Source organism: Columba livia, chromosome 26, assembly GCF_036013475.1.
Source record: "Columba livia isolate bColLiv1 breed racing homer chromosome 26, bColLiv1.pat.W.v2, whole genome shotgun sequence".
Taxonomy (NCBI): Eukaryota; Metazoa; Chordata; class Aves; order Columbiformes; family Columbidae; genus Columba; species Columba livia.
Window position 1 is genome coordinate 3,349,869 of NC_088627.1, and position 17,952 is coordinate 3,367,820.

Sequence of the window (17,952 nt, forward strand, 5' to 3'; positions counted from 1 at the left end):
CAACCCGCCTGGACACCTTCCTGTGTAACCTCATCTGGGTGTTCCTGCTCCATGGGGGGATTGCACTGCATGAGCTTTCCAGGTCCCTTCAACCCCTCACATTCTGGGATTCTGTGACCGGGCCCGCAGTGACCTGGCACCGGGCGCAGCGTGTCCCTGCACCCCCAGCCAGCCCCCTAAAACCCCCCAGCCAACCCCCGAGCCCCATCCCATACTGACCCCCCCATCCCATGCCGACCCCCCATTCTCGTATCCCCGTCCCGCCCCTCCCGCAGCACCACGTCCCCGGCTCAGCCCGTCACGTGACCCTGCCCATTCATTCCTCCCCCGCCACCGCCCCGCCTCCCCCGATTGGTTCCCGCGGGCGCTGCCGCGCCGCAGCCAATCAACGGAGAAGGGGAGGGGCTTTGGAAACGCGTTAAAACGCGCGCGCTGCCACCTATTGGTTTCTCTTCCTCCTCACTCCGCCCACGCCGCCGGCCGGAAGCAGGAAGCGGCGGGTGCCCGGGACGGCGGCGCCGTGACCCGCGGGCGGGCAGCGCCGGCCGCGCCATGACGGGCAAGTCGGTCCGCGACGTGGACCGGTACCAGGCGGTGCTGGCCGGCCTGCTGGCGGAGGAGGAGAACAAGTTCTGCGCCGACTGCCAGGCCAAAGGTACTGGCGGGTTCCCCCCCATCGCGGGTCCCGGCGGCTGAGGGGGCGGCGGGGCCTGGTAGGCCCGGACCGGCGGGGTTATCACCCCCTCGGAGCCGGCATGTGGCGGGCGCTGCCTCCCCGCCGCTTGCTGCCGGGGCTGTGGGCTCCCGGGGCCGTCCGGTGTCCCCTCTCCCCGGGGTGGGGGGACAGGCCCGGCCGGGCCTTGGGGGTGATGGCTCCGGGCTCCCAGGGGGCGGGCAGGGCCGCGATGCTGCCCCGGCTGCTGCAGCGAGGCCCGGGCGGTTTGGGGCTTCAGAGCACGGCGGGTGGTTTCCCCTTTGGTTGAGCAGGTGTTTGGTGTTTGCAAAAAAAGGCAAAACTGGCCCAGATTTGGCTTCGTTGGGGGCTCGTTCACTGTGAGGTGCTTGCAGAGGAGCTGCTGCTGGTGCCTCGAACCCCGTTCGTGCAGCTCCTGCTCATTCGGTGAGTGAGTTGAACAGAAAACTGCCCCAGATCTGCTGATGCAAACTCGTCGGTTCACCGTCTGTGCCAGGGTTTAACCTCAAATGTCACAGTGAAAACACTTAACACATGGGGACTGCTCTTCTGGAGAAGTCTCGTGTTGAAGAGGAAGCTGGAAAGCTGGTGTTGTGTAATTTTGGAGAGCGTTCCAGCTGAGGAGTAACATCCTGTAACTCATAGCTGTGAGCAACAGATCAGAGGATCAGATAATTGTAACCTGGCCCTGGAGCCACACACTACTGAAGGAATTTCAGATTTTGGTCCTGTGCTTCCTTTTCCAATTAGCACTGATGTCCAGGCGTGTTGTGGTTCTTACCCTTAGAAAGGAGTGAGGTAGAGAGGAAGCCAGATGTAAACGTTTGAGTTCCAGAAGACAAACCAAATGAATACAACAAGTGTTACCTGTTATGTGGTGATACAGATACCTTTCTGTAGCTTGCTGCTGTGAAATGTTTTGCTTTTCTGTAGCCAAATGTTGAGGGTTGTGCCCATGCTTCCCTAAAATCCTATTTTAATGAGCATTCTCATGATTTGGAGATTTGGACTTGAGGCTTGTTTCCCAATAGCTGGAATAAGTGAACCTAGACTGAACAGGGACTGCTTTTCCATGTCTGTCTGTAAGTGGGAGACTTTGTCACCTCGGTCTGACCTCTAAAAGCTGCAGAGAGCACTGCTGAACAACATTAAAAAATGGTGTTACTAAGGTTTTCTTTAAGCCCTGCTCTACAAAAAAACCCAAACCTTAAGGACCTCATCATAAGAACCTGTCTTATATTAGAGATGGCAAGTTTTGTGACATGGTTCACAGCTGGTTTGGTTGACCATGTAGGCTGGATGTGATAGTGTTGGCAGAGAGTGGAATGTTCCTTTTGCTTGGAAATCCCTTATCTCTTGGCTCCTACTCTGGTGCCAAGGGCAAAAATAGCTGTTTTATCTTGTCATGAGACAGTAACATAATGTACACAGTATGGGAACCAGTCGTCATCACAGTACCAGGTTACTTGTTTTGGTGATTATGTAGCTTCTCCTGTCTGTAGTATAGCCTGGCAGTGCAGTATTCCAGTTAATTATGTCTAAAAATCCAAGTGTACAGTTCAGCATTGCCGCTGAAGCTGGGAGCTGCTTGTCTGGGAAGACTGGTGGCATTAGTCCTGGAGAGCAGGCTCCTGTTCTGCTGAGGGATCTGGCAAATTATTATCCACTATGCTAATAAGATTCACGGACATGTGAAATCTCATTATTGAGAGCAACATGTGGAGTTTGCAGCCCCAGGAGGTGTCTGTGCAGCGAGGTCTCCAGCCGGGGATCTGACTGGTACCAGTCAAAGCATCGTACTGGGCTGCATTTTGGTTCCCATGGGTTGCTGTGTTGTCTCCCAGCGAGGCGCTGGGGCTGGTTTGCAGGTCCAATGTTCTTACCACTGCTGAAAGTAACAGCAAGATTCTGCTTTACATATGGAAATGAGCCCCAGGTGTACTTGTGCAGACTAAAGAGTGTATTTTATTTGATATATGGCTTCTTAACTCAAACTCTCTGCAAGCTGGCACTGACAAGAGGCCACGTGGTATTTGCTGCCTCCAGATCCCTTCCCTCCACATTTCCAGTGCCACCTGGAAGAATAGCAGCTTTTCTGTGCAGCTGATTGTTGCTCTGCTTTTAGCTGATTCCCAGTCTAGCTGCACTAGTTGAGGCCCACAAAAAAAATGCGTTTGTGTACAGTTTTGTGAATGCGAGGTTGCCAAGGTCAGGGCTGAAATCTGCTCGTTTGGTAAATGGTGCTGGGGGGGTTGGTTGGTGGCAGGTAATGTTTCTTATACCAGCTCCCTCCTTTGGCAGCTCCTGTTCAACATCAGAAGGATTCTTGCATGAATTTCAACGAAGTTAAGGCAGTAAGAACCTGGCAGCTCATACAACACCTGTCAAGACACTTTTACAATAAAAACTGGCTTTTGACCATCTGTTTTTATGGTGGAGTTACTGAATTTTGTAGCGGTTTGCTGCTCCATCGGAGCGTTTCAAAGCTCGCATGACACACAGGCAGAGACTGTTCAGATGCCACCCACACTTCCATTATGCCTGTTCCCAATGACCTAACTACTTGCTGGGTTTCATTACTGTATTTTTTTTCCCCTTCTATATACAGAACTAAACGAGATTACGGTACCTGTTCATGTGAGCTGCAGTGCTCGTATGTACCCACGTGATTTCACGCTCTACAGAAATTCTCAGCGTTGAACTAAAAGTCTGGTTTACAGGAACATCAGCTCTGATGTTGGCTACTGGTTGGGCTCACGCTCTGGGACCAGTATATATATTGGGACCAATATATATTGTTTGCTGCGTTGGTAACCAGTTTGGTATCTTTCATATCTTCTGCCATCAGCAAAGTGATTACTTGGAGAAAAGGTTGTTTTCTGTGTTCTCGTTATTTCTTGCTTTCTACCAGGCAGTGCGTACAAGTGAATCCTAGTCCAATTTACATCTTTTTCTTCCCTCATATGTTTGGGATTCAAGTAACTTCTTCCCAAGGCATTTCTTCCAACGAGCTGTTGGAGACAGTGATGGCTTCAGGTGCTTTCTCTGCACAACTTTTCTGTAAGAGCTGCACAGATGAGCCTGAAACTGCGGAAGTGTGAGCCTGATGGCTTCCTAGACAGCGATGAATGGCCTGGGTTGGAGTCGCTGGGCAGAAAAAAGGATGAAGGAGCTGGGAAAGCAAGCTGGGGGTGGCTTTGCTTCTGCAGCACCAATAGCTGCAGTGGTTAGAGCTCTTGTTTTGGAGGAAGTTTAGTGAGATCTCTCGCCTGCTGCTTCCTCTTTGTGTTGCAAACCTCTGCACCAAAGCAGCTGAAGGTAATCTGGGTGATCTGATCAAAAAAGGTGGAATGATGAATTATCATAATCCTCTTTTTGAAGGCCTTTGCTTTATGAATTGCTTGTACAAAATGCCTTAAAAGAGAAGCTGTTGATGAGGGAGGGTGGGATCTCTTCCAGCAGCTCATTTCGGGTGGCAAATAGCTGTTGTGTTGCTGCTGTGTGTGTGTAAGGCAGTCTGACTCTATTGAGTATCTGTCACAATATCTGCTGCTGAACATCAGAATGAGTCTGGAGGCTGAAACTGCGATGTAGCTGGAGGGCTGTGGTGTAACCCATGCGAGCCAGACTTGACCTAAGTGTCCGGATGTCTTCCAGTAACTGGGAGATGTTGAGTAACGCTTACATGAATTGAATCCTCCTCTGCGTTTCTACCTCTAAAGCTCTGTGCTGAACTCGTGTAACATACAGCTAATTCTATTTGATTCTCTCCTCCTCCCAAACCCTTCCCCTCCAGTTTTCCAGTCCTGTCCGTCCAGCAGGCTCCTTGGACCCAGCCTGACGTCGGAACGGCAGGTTCCTCCGCAGGGAGCACCAGCGAGAGCCGCTGTCTGTCCATCGGTTCAGGTTGCCCTGTGCTCCTCCTGGTTTGTCTGACTCTTCCCTTTCCTTGTGTCTTGTGAGAGCTGTGGGTTCCGTGCTGAAATCAGCCCCTTCTTGTAACTTCAATGGTTAGATGGGAGACAATTTGCTGCCAAACACAAACCTAGATCTAATTTTTCAAGCAGCCTTTTCTGAAAGAGGATAGAACTTTGAAAATACCTGTGAAGAGACGGTTAAATATTGGATGGGAGGCAGGAAGAGCAGGATTAAAAGCTTGGGTGCAGTTGAGGAAGGATGATTTCCAGTGAAACGGGGGAGTTAACTTATTACAGATGGTTTAGTCCAGCCAAACTGGTATTAATATAAAACATGTTTCTAATATTCAACAGAAATCTGTTGTGACTCAACTCCTCCATCAGCAGACTATGGTACTGCAGCTGAATTTCCTTTTCAGTAGAAGCAATATGGAGAGTAACTTAAATAGCTGCCTAGAACAACTGCATGTGATGAAGAAGTGATCATTATGGGAAAATCGAGCAGTGGGTAGTGATGCTTGCCTGCAGTGGGCTTCAAAAAACCAAAGCCGTAGGACTAAAGCTTATCAGTTTGCCTTAAATCTTGTATTAGGAGGAAGTTCAGTGTTATGTAATGGAAGCTTTCCAGAGGGGATGCATCTTTGCCTGTATACTCATTTTAATTCCTAGCTGCACTCATGATATTCTGCAGTTATCTTAATGAGCACTGCATTTTCTCTTCTGCTTTTGAACTGTTTTGTTCGTCTGAAGTCAGATCTGAAGGAAATAGTCTTGTGCATGAAGCACCGTTCATTTCAAGCGAGCGGAAATGTTCAGGAATTAACTCTGTGAGACTGGCTTTGTCCCTCAGTGATCTTCATCTGGGGTGGGACTTTGGGAGGGAGCGCAGCTCTGAACCTGCATCCACCTGCCCGAAGTGATAACTTCCCATTCCAGCCACAAAGCGAGGAAAAAGCATCAGCTTTTCCAGCAGAGACTTATTCTGGAGTTGGTTTGTGCTTAGGACAGTTGTAAGATACCCTTTAAGAAAAGATACGCAGAGCTCTGAGTCATGTACGCAGATGTGTCTACGTCTGCCGGAGACAGATAACAAAGATAATCCTCCGAGCAGAGGGCATCTCAGCAAACCATGTCAGCTTTAATGCTGCTGTTGGGTGGCTGTATCAACGCGCCCGTGGAACGGAGAGCCTGTGCGGTGAGCGACTGGATAGCAGAGGGTGTAAATTAAGGGGCCAGAAATGGCATGTGATTCTCAGAGCATAGCTGCAACTTCGGTAAAAGTTAGTTCCTATAGTAACTGCTGGAGGAGTTACATAAGGGATCAAACATGCTCAGGAACTTGTGTGTCAGCCTCTTCAGAAAATGCCTCTGCAATTTAGAGGTAGTTCATTTTTTAAAATGCAAGTAGGTTATCAAAACCAACTAGAGAATCAAGAATAGCTTCGGTCTCCTTCGGGTCGATCCAGAATAGTGATTGTTTCGTGTGTCCCAGGAAATCTAGGACAGGGAAACTTTGAGCTTCTAAGAGAAACTGTCTTAGAGCAAAGCTTCCTCCAAGCGGGGAGCTGGATTTACCTGTGCTGCCATCACCTTCAGTGCCTTGTTAAACTGCTTACCTCTATTTTTGGCAAAACATGCCATTCCTTACTGGCCAGGTTATGCCCTTTCCTTATCAATGTCAGGTCCTTTTTGGTAACTGTGATAGTGACAAACAATTCATGTCTATCTCTAGATATTGAAGAGATTCTCAATCAAGCAAAAGTGGCCCAGGAACTGAGGCTCCTTCCTCTGTTGGGAGTTATTTTAAGGACTTGGTGACTTCTACATATCTCCACAACTCCAATGAGGTTGGAAGCAAGGGTCTCTATTTTCAACATGCAGTGAAGAATTAAAGACATTTTGTAAGTGGTGAAGTTGAATTCTGATGGTGTAGAATAGTAGTGATAGAGTGAGCTTCCATCCTGCTGCTCTGCCTACATGTGCATTTTGGCACAAGAATGGTGTTAACCTACTACCTAATGTTTTCTTTTGCATTTCATGGAAATTCAGGCCTCCTTGAAATCTGCTGCCTTTGAGGCCTGACCAGTGTGTAGTTTTGGTGACAACCTCATGACCACAGGAAAAATGTGGCTTGTAGAACTTGCCTGATTTTTGTATCTCTAGGCTGTGTTGCCACCAAGTACCAGTGATGTTAACCATGGCTCTTGCATGGGTCCTTATTAGAGCATCTGCTCCACTTTGTCCCTTTCACAGTTTCTTTACTGAAGTAAACATCACTCGCTCAAACAGCAGGAAGGACCCACCCTGCTGTTTGCAGCCTCTGTTTTAATTTCTTCCACCTTGCTCCATCTGCCTCTGCGTCATCACAGCACTTCTTCAAAGAACACGATGGTAACCGTGATAAGGTCTGTGTTGAAGGATGCTTCTGCCAGCTTAGATCAGATGCTGCTGTGTCGCTGCCTTCAAGGCCACTGGGCCCTCAAATTTTATGCGTTTCTGGTAAACTGCAGAAAATGCGAAGCCTGTTCCCACAGAAATGGAGCTGGAACTGGTCAGCCTGGGCTGGCTTGGCCAGTGAGGTACCTGCAGCAAACGCGATGGTTTGGGGAAGGAGAGAGTATCCTGGTGGCTGCTAATGCAGCCAAGAAGATTTTGAAGACAAAGCACCAAGCTGTTTTTGGAAGCAATATTCTCAACCCCCATACATGCCTCTGGCTCTTCCTTTTTCCTGCAAAGAGTGGTTAAAGCCTGTAATGACTGCAGCAATCTTCTACTGAGGGAGGAAAAAAAAATAAGGACAAAGAATCCCCCTGAAAACAGGCCTTTTGTCTTTCAAAGGATGGCATAAAGTTGGATTTTTGAATGCCTAAACTGAACTAGGTACATATCCTTATCAAGCTCCCTTGCTACGGAGCTTTTTGGCTTTAGCATCCCTGTTTCACTGTGTTCCAATGGCTTCCTCAACACTGCACAAATAGCTGAGTCTGGTACTAAATCTGGGTGTACAGCAGGTGTCAGTGCTCTAGAGATCTGAGAGGTCCCCTGCATCAGGATGCATGCTTAGGCCAGCGACTAACTAGGCTGTGTTAATAACTAAATAGATAATTTAGAGATCCTTAAGTTCAGTTTAGCTGCTTTTCACTGGCAGGGTTTACCTTGTTTCCCCAAACTAATCTGAAGCCCTGACTGTAGAACAGATGTCTCCAGTGAAGAGCAGAGGAAGCCGTTTCGTAAGACAGCCTTTGTCATGGCTGTTCTACGAGCGGAATGAATTTCAGTAAGTCATGAAGCAATCTCTTTCCAGAACAAGGAAACCCCAGGTCAAAGGAAGCTCTTGGATACTGGGCCGTTTCCTCATTTGGCTCTGCAGAAAGCAGCGCTTTTCAATTTTTGACTCAATGAGACATTTCCAGGCACTGGTGAAGGCTTGTAGGAGAGGATGTGAATGTCACCTGCAGGGACTGTCCCACTGGGGGAGCATTTCCGACATCACCATGAGTGGGGCTGGTTGTGTGCTGCCGCAGCCCGACACACGCAGCAGTGTTAACCGGGATCAATGGGCCGAGCGGGCACGTTTCCCTCTTACAGCTGAGCTTTTGCTGGAGGTTGTTTGCACTCAGAATATTTCATCAGGCTTTGAATAGCGATGCTCTCTCCTTCCTGCCTGTGAAAGCATCTATTTCTTTTCCTGACTCCCCCCTTCTCAAAAGAGCAGTGGCATTGCAGCCAACTTCTGTTTTATTTTTAAATGCCTTCTGGAGGGTTTTTACTGAAGAAACTTGCATGAGTAGCTTGAGCCAAAATGTAATGCCTGAATAAAGGGCAAAGAGTGAATCTGCTTGGGATCCTTTGATTAAAAACACTCAAGAGTGTGAACTTTCAGCAGGTCGTTAAGACATGATGTGAAGTGGAGCAGTGCTGGGGTTTTAAAGGGAATTAGGAGCCTTTTTGGTAAGGACAGATCATTCAGGCAGTCTTTGTGAGCATTAATGATTCCGGCTTAGATACTAACTTAAGCTGGTATGACAAGCTTGGTATGTGTTGCTTATTTTGACAGGCTGGGATATAAAACAGGCTGTGAAACTGTCTCATGGAAGCACTGACTGGGCAGCCGAGTTCCTCACAAATAGCGTTCTGGTCTCTGCTGGGTGGTGGTGCGTCCTCGCTTAGGAACACGCTCAAGTATTCAAGGCAGCTTTATAAAATGAAAAGTGACCGAGCAAGAGGTGCTTGTAAGCTCATGATCATTCTGTGATCATTGCCAGGTTAGGAATATATCCCAAGGTAGTCTGAGAAAGATTAAATGTTGAGCCAGAACTTAGTGTGTAGCTGGGCTCTTAAATCCATTTTGATTAGTATCCTATTTTTACTCAAAATTGCCATTTTCTTTCCTCTGTTGTTCACCTACAAAAGGCTGACGTTCTCCAGGAAGGATTTGTGCACTGATGAGGTGATGTACAGGGAAAAGAGATGTTTAATGAGAGCAGAACAAGCTATGCCCAGCTTGGGTTAGTGCCAAGTACCTTGTTTACCATGGAAGTTAAAATTAGCCATAATACTGAAACAAAAGTGCCTGCAGCATCAGGCTTCCATGGCTGATACAGGTTCTCATTGCAAACTCCTGGTTTTGCACATGGGAAGGGAGTTTATTTGGGCCTCAAGCTCCAAAGCAACCCAATAGCTGTGGGGCTGCCACCCTCAAGGCAACTATTTTTATAACGTTAGCGAGAGTATTCACGCAAGGACCAATTTATTTCACCTTTCTTTCTAGTGTTTTAACAAGCTACATGTTTCTGTTAACCTTGTCCTAAAACCTTTTGCATATACGTTTCCATGATTCTCTGCGCGTGTGAGTGTTGGGGTGTGCGCAAGGAGATGGGGCGGCACAGCAGCTTGGGCTGTGCTGATAAACGCCGCTGTGTTCCCTAAAGCCACTTACCAGTATAAAAATTACCCTTCTACTGAGGTGCTTTGCTCCTTCCGTTGGTGCTCAGTCACCAGAGCTTCTGCACATCGAGCTCTGTTTAGTTTTTAGGAAGTTAAATGCTGCAACATGAGTGAACTCAGAGCTGTAAATAGCACCTGGGGCTTTCTGCCGGTCAGTCACCATGTAAATGGCGTGTGAAAGTGGGGGGAAGTGACTGTACAAAGCCCTCCCCAGCCAGATCTTTGCGCGCTTCCTCATGTGATTTCTGGTGCGAGGTCCTTTTGTGGCCTCACGAGGGAAGTGGGAGGTTTGTTTACATCAAAACTAAGTGCTTTTTAAAGAATGAAATCATTAAAAAAATGTTGTTTTGGCTTAATGGCTGGGGGCATTTCCCTGTTGTATTGCACTTTGCTGCATCAACCCTTCGCTGCTGTTGAGGCGAGTGGTTCTCCTGTGCAGCTGCTTATCTCAAAGCAGCTCTTCACTCTCTGGGGTGTAACCATATCTTGTTCCTCCCTTTTTTACTTTCTAATCCTGGTGTTTGTAGAATCCAAGGCTATGTAACTAGGCTCAAGAAATGACTAGTTATATCCAAAAGCATGAGGTGCTCAGATCTAGAGGTCAGATTCTCATGCCTGCAGACTTCAGGTGGTGTTTTGCAGAACCATCCAAGCATCCCATGTGTGTATCTCTGAAGTCACCACCGTGAGCAGATTTCTGAACTACTGGGATCACGGTCCTCCTGGCTCTGGGAAAATCAACCACATCCCCAAACTCGCGGTGTTTCCTCTAGTCTGTAGGTTCCAAGCCTTTCTTGTGGCATTCATTGACACTGCAAGTCCACCCAAACCCTGGCTGGCATAAGCATCAGTGAAGAGAAATACCCTTGGTTGTCTAATGTGTTTATCACCAGACCAAATGCAAGCTGCTGGGGGATTTTTGGAAAGCCTGGGTATTTTTGTTTTTAAATACTTGCTGGCATAACAAAGCTGCTTCAGCATTGGGGTCTTCCAGAGCTGGGGTCTGGGAGTTGCAGCAAGCATCAGCTGTTATTCCTGTGCTCAGCTCCGGCTGTTTGGCATCCTGCATCACAAAGTGATGCTAAAGCAGGATGGGTACAACAGCCGGTGCCACTGAGTCACTCTCCTGTGTGGCATCGCAGGGGAGGAGGCTGCAGCGGCTTGGGCTGGCGCATGTGACAAACCAGTGAGCTGATCGCTCCAGCCCTGCTCTGCTATCTAGCTAACTATTAATCCTTTTAGCCCTATAAAGGCTAAATATATCTCGAGTTTAAATCTAACCTTGAATCTCACGCTTAATCCTGCTGGCAGTCACACATTACAGCCTTCAGGGGGTGTCTGGGAGAGAACTCCGCACATCAAGGGCCAGAAGGCTTCACCTTGGTGTGCTGCAGGTGTGACACTGAACAAGGCTTTAAATCCCACGCCTTGCTCTGTAACCGGCATTCCTGGGTGTTGCTAAACGTATGGACCCCTGCTCTGGTGCGTTCAGTCCTAAATTTTGGTAGGTATCATAAAGGAGCTGAGGAATAGGCAAGAGTGCTTTTGAGGTCTTCACCAAGAGCTCTTCCTAAGCTGGGAAGTGACTTCTATCAGCTTTGTTAAATTAGTATCATTCTCAAGGGCCGCTCTTCTAGTGAAGAAGCAGAAAGCAATGGCAGGCCAGGCCAGGAGGCTTTTTAAAAATCATAATCTAGCTGGAATAGGTACTGGAGAGAAATTAGAGGCTGGATGCCTTTGCCCTGGAAGGGACCATGAGCCGCTGATTGCCTTGGCAGCACCAAATCCCTCAGGATACTCCAGACTTTGCCAGGAAATAGGAGTTAAACTGTTAACAACCATCCAGCATATCCAGGGGAGTCAAACACAGTGCTGCTTTTTTAGGGCTTTGAAATTACACTTTTCCCCCTCTTCCCCCTCCCACCTCAGTCTCATTAGCTTTGAGGCTTGCTATTTTAACTGTGGCAAGAAAAGACACAAGAACTCAGCTGCAATGATGCCTGTAATGCCTATAAAAAGGGCTGGCACAGTTTATTGGAGGCTCTTGGGTCCCTCATGTGGTTTTGCTGTGGCTGTTTGGCCAGTGAATGCCAGCCCGTGGTGGGGCTGGCTGGCAGCTCCAGCCAGGTATTTCATTTTAAAGCCTTGTCCTGCACTGCAGAGGGTGATTTCTGAAGCTCGTCTTCCTGCAGCAAGCTTGTTAATCTTTCCCTTTTGTTCTCTTTCCCTGGCATGATGTCCCTTGTACACCTCAGAGCTCTCCCACCTGTCCAAAAGCTGCATGCAAACCATGCATATATTGATGTGACTGTTTCATCAGCTGAAGCAAGATAAAATCAGGGCTTTGTAGGGTCTTGGGTGGTTTGGATGCCTATTTTCTTCGCTCCTCCTTTTCAATTTTTGTCTTACATAGGGCTCTCAAAATGGAAGAGGGGGGCGATAAAGTACTAGCTGTAAGTATAATGATTAGGAGGCAAACCTTTAAACATCCCACTGATCCCACTGATGTCTAATTCCAATTTCTAACAAGATGAAAATGCAAATGCCGCAGTCTCGGTTCACTTGGTACAGTTTCTCGGTTGCTCAAGGCAACTACAGGTTGACTCTGGTGTGAAATGCTTGTGTCTCTTTGCAGGGCCACGATGGGCGTCCTGGAATATCGGAGTGTTCATCTGTATCCGTTGTGCCGGGATCCACAGGAACCTAGGAGTTCATATATCCAGGGTAAAATCTGTCAACCTCGACCAGTGGACACAGGAACAGATACAGGTAATGCGAGTGAAATGTGCACGGTGTTCTGCTGGTGGGGCTTGGTAAGCTTGGGAATAGTGTCTGAATAGGCCAAAGATGTGGGAAGTGAAGCAGAAAGATGATTCCAAGCTGGGTTAGACTGGGAGGGAAAATGTCACGATTCCAGGCTTAGCAGATTTGAGAGGGTAAAGACAAACACTCGGCAAGTTCCTGTCAAACTGTCAGAGGCTGGAGCTGCTGCCCAGCTCGGCTCCTTGAGGTTCCCCAAGACAAATCCTCAACTTCCAGAGTGACATTAGGTTGCTAATGAGATATTTATCTTCAAATAAATATCATGCTGTGGTACTTAGGATTGATGAATTGTGCTGGGGGAACATAGCAACAGTGTCAGGGATTCCCAGCTAGTAGGCTTGCACCAAAAGCCTGAGGAGCAGCTTTCATGTACAGAACAGACTTCAAAAGTCTACATGTGCCTTGTAGTGAACATTCATAAGCTCTTCCTTGGTAGCCTGGCATGCTAGTATGTGTAAGAGCTTTAACGTCTGTGAAACAAACGGTTCAAGAGTTCTTTTGAATTGCAGTGCATGCAAGAGATGGGAAACGGAAAAGCAAATCGTCTCTATGAAGCCTACCTGCCAGAGAACTTCAGGCGACCTCAGACAGACCAGCATCCTTTCTTCCTTTACTGCCGAGGAAACGTGGAGTCTTCTCATCTCGTTGCTTTTTATCTGCGCTCCCTACACAGGAGGTTTAACTCCACATGCCTGGGCATCAGCTCTGAGAATGAGTCCCTTTGCCTGCAGGCTGCTTGTGTACAGAATGAAGCAGAGAGCTAAAAAGATTGCTTCCAAGCTTTTTTTTAACCATACAGGCAGGTTTTTAGATGCCCAGTGCAGCAGGGGTGTACTCATGTGAACATAAAGAAACACAGGAGCATCTCTACCGTGGTTTTATTTCTCTTAAGCTGGTGGCTGAGATGCTTTTGTATGTGCAGGATCCATTTCTCTGACTGCTGTGTAATTCGTGCCAGTGACATGTATGCTCTTCAGTGATGGCTGAAGTAAATATACATTGTGAACAAAACGCACAAGGAATTTAAGCCCTGACTTAATGTACCTTTTATAGCACTGTCATGCTTGGAGTAATCCAAGGGCAAAAATTGACTAGCTAAAGTAGTTGGATCCAACACTGAATTATTTTAAGAAAGTTACTGCTGGAAATGCTTTTTAGACAGTCATTAGTTTAGTTACAGCCTGTACCTTGTATCCACATGTCAAATACTACTACGTAAGTCTTCTATTCTCGAGTCATTTGTCTTTAACAAGCTGCTTGCAGAGCCGTGGAGACCTTCATTAGGGAGAAATATGAGAAGAAGAAATACATGGACCGAAGTATCGACATCAATGCATTTAGGGTTAGTTTCTAATCACTTCTACAGAAGCTTGAACACATTAAGATATAAGTGTATGTTTGTCTTGTGAGTAAGCATGAAAACAGTGTAAATGTTTCCTGTATTAGTGACTAATATCTTCTCCAAGGCTGATTGCATTTGGTCATTCTGTAGAAAGAATTTAAATTGGAGGGCACCTTTGAAGGCCATCGTGTCCAACTCCTCGCTCAAAGCAGGATGAGCTTCAATATTGGTCCTTTGCCATATCTTTGAGGCTTATTAGATTAGTGACAACATCATGTAAAGCTCTGTATGAACTTTCTCTTGGTTTGATATGAGTTTTGACCTTCATGTCAGTGTGTTTTTTTTCTCCTTACAGAAAGAAAAGGATGACAAATGGAAAAGGAGTAATGAGCCAGTATCAGAAAGAAAACTGGAACCTATCATCTTTGAGAAGGTGAAAATGGTAAGGCCAAAAGGCATGGTCATGGATCAATTGTAAAACCTTCTCTTGAGCAGCACAGGGGTGACCCAGCTCGATATGGAAGCATTTTTTCTGGCCGCAGTCATGGCAGCGGGTGCATTGAGTCACATCGATGGTAGTAGCTTGTTTTCCTCTGCTCAAGCAGACACTAAGCAGATGCATTCTGCCTTGCAGCGCAGAGCAGGTTGGAATCCTGCTACTCCCTGCTTAGCTTTCCAGCTTGAGCAGTTACTTTCCTAGTTTAGAGCATGACAACGGGTTCCAACATGATGGGACAATAAAACAACAATGTAAAACTTGCTCGGAAATGGCTTGCTTTGGAAGTACTTATGTACACTGGAAAAAAGAGATTAAAGCCTCTAATGTATCTGAGTAAAACCCAAATTTGAACCAGGCTTCTGCTGTTCTTTTTCCCTAGCCTCAAAAGAAAGAAGAAACGCAGCAGTCTAGAAAAAGTTCTCCTAAATCTACTGAACCAGTAATGGACTTGCTAGGACTGGGTAAGAGCCTTTCCGGCCTTACTGGGCTTGTTGCAATGACCCCAGACACCATCTCTGATCCTGTGAATTTGGTGAACTTTTAGTGCTTGTTTTCCACATCAGGTGGACAGCAGCTGTTCAGAATAGTGGTGTTTTGCTTAAACTGCTCCAGCACAACTCGAGCACAGTGCTCAGCACTGCAGCAGACAGTTTTCCTTATGTTTTTGCTTTAAGCTGGTGCAGTGGTTGTGCCCGTAGTGTTATTGGAGCAGCTGTAGTGGTCTCCAGACACCCTGTGGGCCCTGGCTGCTCCAAGGTCAGTTGGACAGAGGTGGTGCAGCGAATTTCCTTGGTCTTGGGCCAGTTCCTTCTTGGTACCAGAAGGACGAGCGAGGTCAGGTCACTGGGTTGAGTGGCCCATGTGCAAACTGCTGAAATTGGGCAGGAGGCTGCCCCATGGCCACCTGTGGGAACATCCACGGCAGCTTTGTCTCTTGCAGATGCTCCTGTGACAACCGCTGTGACGAACGGCCGACCGAGCAGCTTAGAGAAGGATCTTGATCTTTTCGCATCAGTGGGATCGAGCTCTGACTCCAGGAAGGTGAGCAGGGAACATCAGAGCTTGACAGAAGCTGGTTAGATGTTGGAACAAGGTGATGATCTGTGTCCTCCCCTAGCACCAAATGCAGCTGTTGCACTTGTGCTGTCTCTGTCTCAGGTCACTGGCTCAATGCCAACATCTGGAAGCGCTGGTTCTGTTCCCGAAAACCTGAATCTCTTCCCTGAGCCGGGAGGCAAAGGAGATGAAGTGGGGAAGAAGCAGCTCTCGAAAGACTCGATCCTCTCCTTGTACGGCTCTCAAACACCTCAGCTGCCTGCGCAAGGTAACGGAGCTCAGAATCAAGCTGTTGAATGGCACTATGCTAATTGAGTGGGTGGGATGTGTTCTGATGGCTGACAAGCAAAGATGTGGGAGTGTTAGTGGTCATTCTTGAACAGTAACAAAATGAGCAGCTTAGTCTGAATGTCATGGCCAAGTGAGTGTTGTGATAGTCTCTGATTCAAAGGTCAGCATTTCATCCTTATGATGGTGGATACAGCAGTTCTTCCCTTCATTGCTTCTCTGCCTCTTTCTAGGCGCAATGTTCATGGCCCCAGCTCAGATGGCGTATCCTGCAGCAGCATATACTGGTTTTCCAGGAGTAGCCCCCTCCAGCAGCATGATGGGAGGCATGATGGCCCCATCGGTGGGGATGATGGCCCAGCCCGGCGCTGCAGGGATGGTGGCTCCCATGGCCATACCAGCTGGGTACGTGGGGAACGTGCAGGCAGCTGTCATCGGTGTCCCCAACGGGATGATGGCTGCGCAGCAGGCTGGCTACGTCGCTGGCATGGCAGCGGTTCCCCAGCCCGTCTATGGTGTGCAGCCTGCACAGCAGCTTCAGTGGAACATCGCTCAGGTGAGGCGTGATCTGCTGCTGCCCCCCCCGGGTGAATGGAGGGCAGGGGAGGACCATGCAGTTAAACCCAGGCTGGTGCTTTTGTAGGCTGGGGTTGGGTGAGATCTGCTGATCCTGCAGGCAAACTGAGGGATGTCAGAAGAGTAACTTGTTCGGAGGTCTCAGTGCTCAGTGGAGAACAAAAATCAGTGTGATGTCAGCTAAAATGAAAACTAGATGGGCACACGCCTGAGAAGCCAGTGACTTCTGTTCACTGTAACTCTTTAAAATAACTTATTTAAGCCTGTAATATGTTGAAGAGCAAGAGCTTTGCGGGCTGAGGGCTGGTGATCTCCTTGCTGTAGCCTTGACTTTTGTCCTCTCCCCTTTGCAGATGACCCAGCAGATGGCTGGGATGAACTTCTATGGAGCTAATGGCATGATGAGCTATGGACAGTCAATGGGTGGAGGAGGTGCCCAGGGCAGCAATCAGTCCCTCAGCACCCAGATGTGGAAATGATCCCATGCGTTGTGACCATTTTTGCCTTCTGTTCTGTTCTTCAAAACTGCTCCATGAGACATTCAGGGTTTTTTCTTTCTGGCTGGCCTGCCCAGCCTTGAGCCTCTTTCCGTAACTGAGACCCATCTCTGCCTTTTCACTGTCAGACACGGTGAAACCTCGGTGACCAGAACATGAGCTCCCCTGTATTTAGCACAGTCAATGCACACTTCTGGGGTGGACAAACCTCCTTGCACAAACCTCCACTTAATGCTTCTGGGTAGCACTTAATGTCCTGCTGGGTATTTTAGCAGAGATGTGGCTGAGGAACTTGGGAAATCTGTACTTAATACTGCCTGTAATGTCAGGCCTTTTAAGAAAAAATCACTTCAGCTCTAGTATTAGGAGGGGTTTTGGTTAGCAGAGGGGTGGAAATCTTGTTTGGTGCTGAGGAAACTGGATTTTAACCCAAGCCCAGGGGCAAGCAAGCCTTGCTACCTCTTCCCGTGAGCGGAGTTCTCGGAGCTGAGGCCTCGCTGTGCTTCGCTCGCCAACCCTCATTGGAACCAAAGTCATTCGGAAGACCCCTCTCCCTCCCCCCGTGAGCAAGCAGGATTCTCGCGCAGTGTGGGGGCAAGCCGTTAGAATGTGAAACTTGCACTTCAGAGTGGCTTTTTCCGTCTAATATGTGGTATTGATGTATTTAACTTTTAACAAGCTAACTGAGAGTTAACTTATCAAGGGCTGAGAGCCCGCTGCAAGTTTTCTTACACTTTTAAAATGACTATGACATCCTAATTTATACTTTTTTCATATTTTTTGTTCCTGTATAATCCTGGTACCCCTTCCCAGCCAGCTTTTGACATTTTAATCTAGGCATAAGAAGTGGGTGGGTCAGATTTCTTTTTCTCATCTCCAGTAGAACACAACTGCTTAAACTCATCAGCGTCGAGCGAAAAGCCAGACTTCTGCGGTCTGCTTTATCCTGTGTATATGTAAATTCCCCAATAAAATACTGCGGTGAAACCTCAACCGACTTCCCTTGTTTTCGAACAGACTGTGCGAAACGTGACTGTCACGAGTGCGAGTTGTTCACTTCAGGTGTTGTGGGCATTTTGGAGCTTTTCATCCAAATGGGACTAACTCCATCTGTTTTGTAGCAAATGTCCCAAGTGCCAGGCGAGAACAGCATTTGCCTGAACGCGAAGGGCTCTCGGCGTGCAGAGAACCAGGCTCAGCGGAGGCAGAATCGGGTCAGTTGACGCTTTTATATACAAGAGAAACTCGCAGTTCGGGGGGGTGGGTAAGCGCCGCATTCCTGCAGCTGCGCCTGCAGCGACAGCTCCAGTTAT

General features: G+C 47.8%; 1 protein-coding gene across 2 annotated transcripts; it reads left to right on the forward strand.

The window, feature by feature from the left end:
* Positions 1–444: 444 nt before the first annotated feature.
* On the forward strand, positions 445–17,632 carry SMAP2 (small ArfGAP2). Of its 2 annotated transcripts, none has more exons than XM_065041630.1 (10): positions 445–655; positions 12,194–12,327; positions 12,891–12,976; positions 13,645–13,723; positions 14,079–14,165; positions 14,602–14,683; positions 15,163–15,263; positions 15,381–15,546; positions 15,800–16,122; positions 16,496–17,632. In XM_065041630.1, exons 1-10 carry the CDS (start codon positions 553–555, stop codon positions 16,619–16,621), a joined length of 1,287 nt encoding a protein of 428 aa, XP_064897702.1. In that variant the 5' UTR covers positions 445–552; the 3' UTR covers positions 16,622–17,632. The 2 variants fall into 2 exon arrangements, with proteins under 2 accessions (XP_064897702.1, XP_064897703.1); XM_065041631.1 differs by lacking the exon at positions 445–655 and adding an exon at positions 4,496–4,600.
* The last annotated feature ends 320 nt before the right edge of the window (positions 17,633–17,952 follow it).

Excerpts from the sequence above, each read along its gene's own strand:
- SMAP2 (XM_065041630.1), top strand. The coding sequence starts at position 553 with ATGACGGGCAAGTCGGTCCGCGACGTGGACCGGTACCAGGCGGTGCTG. Across the intron at positions 656-12,193 it reads CGCCGACTGCCAGGCCAAAG|GGCCACGATGGGCGTCCTGG; the intron begins GTACTGGCGGGT and ends GTCTCTTTGCAG. Across the intron at positions 14,684-15,162 it reads AATGGACTTGCTAGGACTGG|ATGCTCCTGTGACAACCGCT; the intron begins GTAAGAGCCTTT and ends TGTCTCTTGCAG.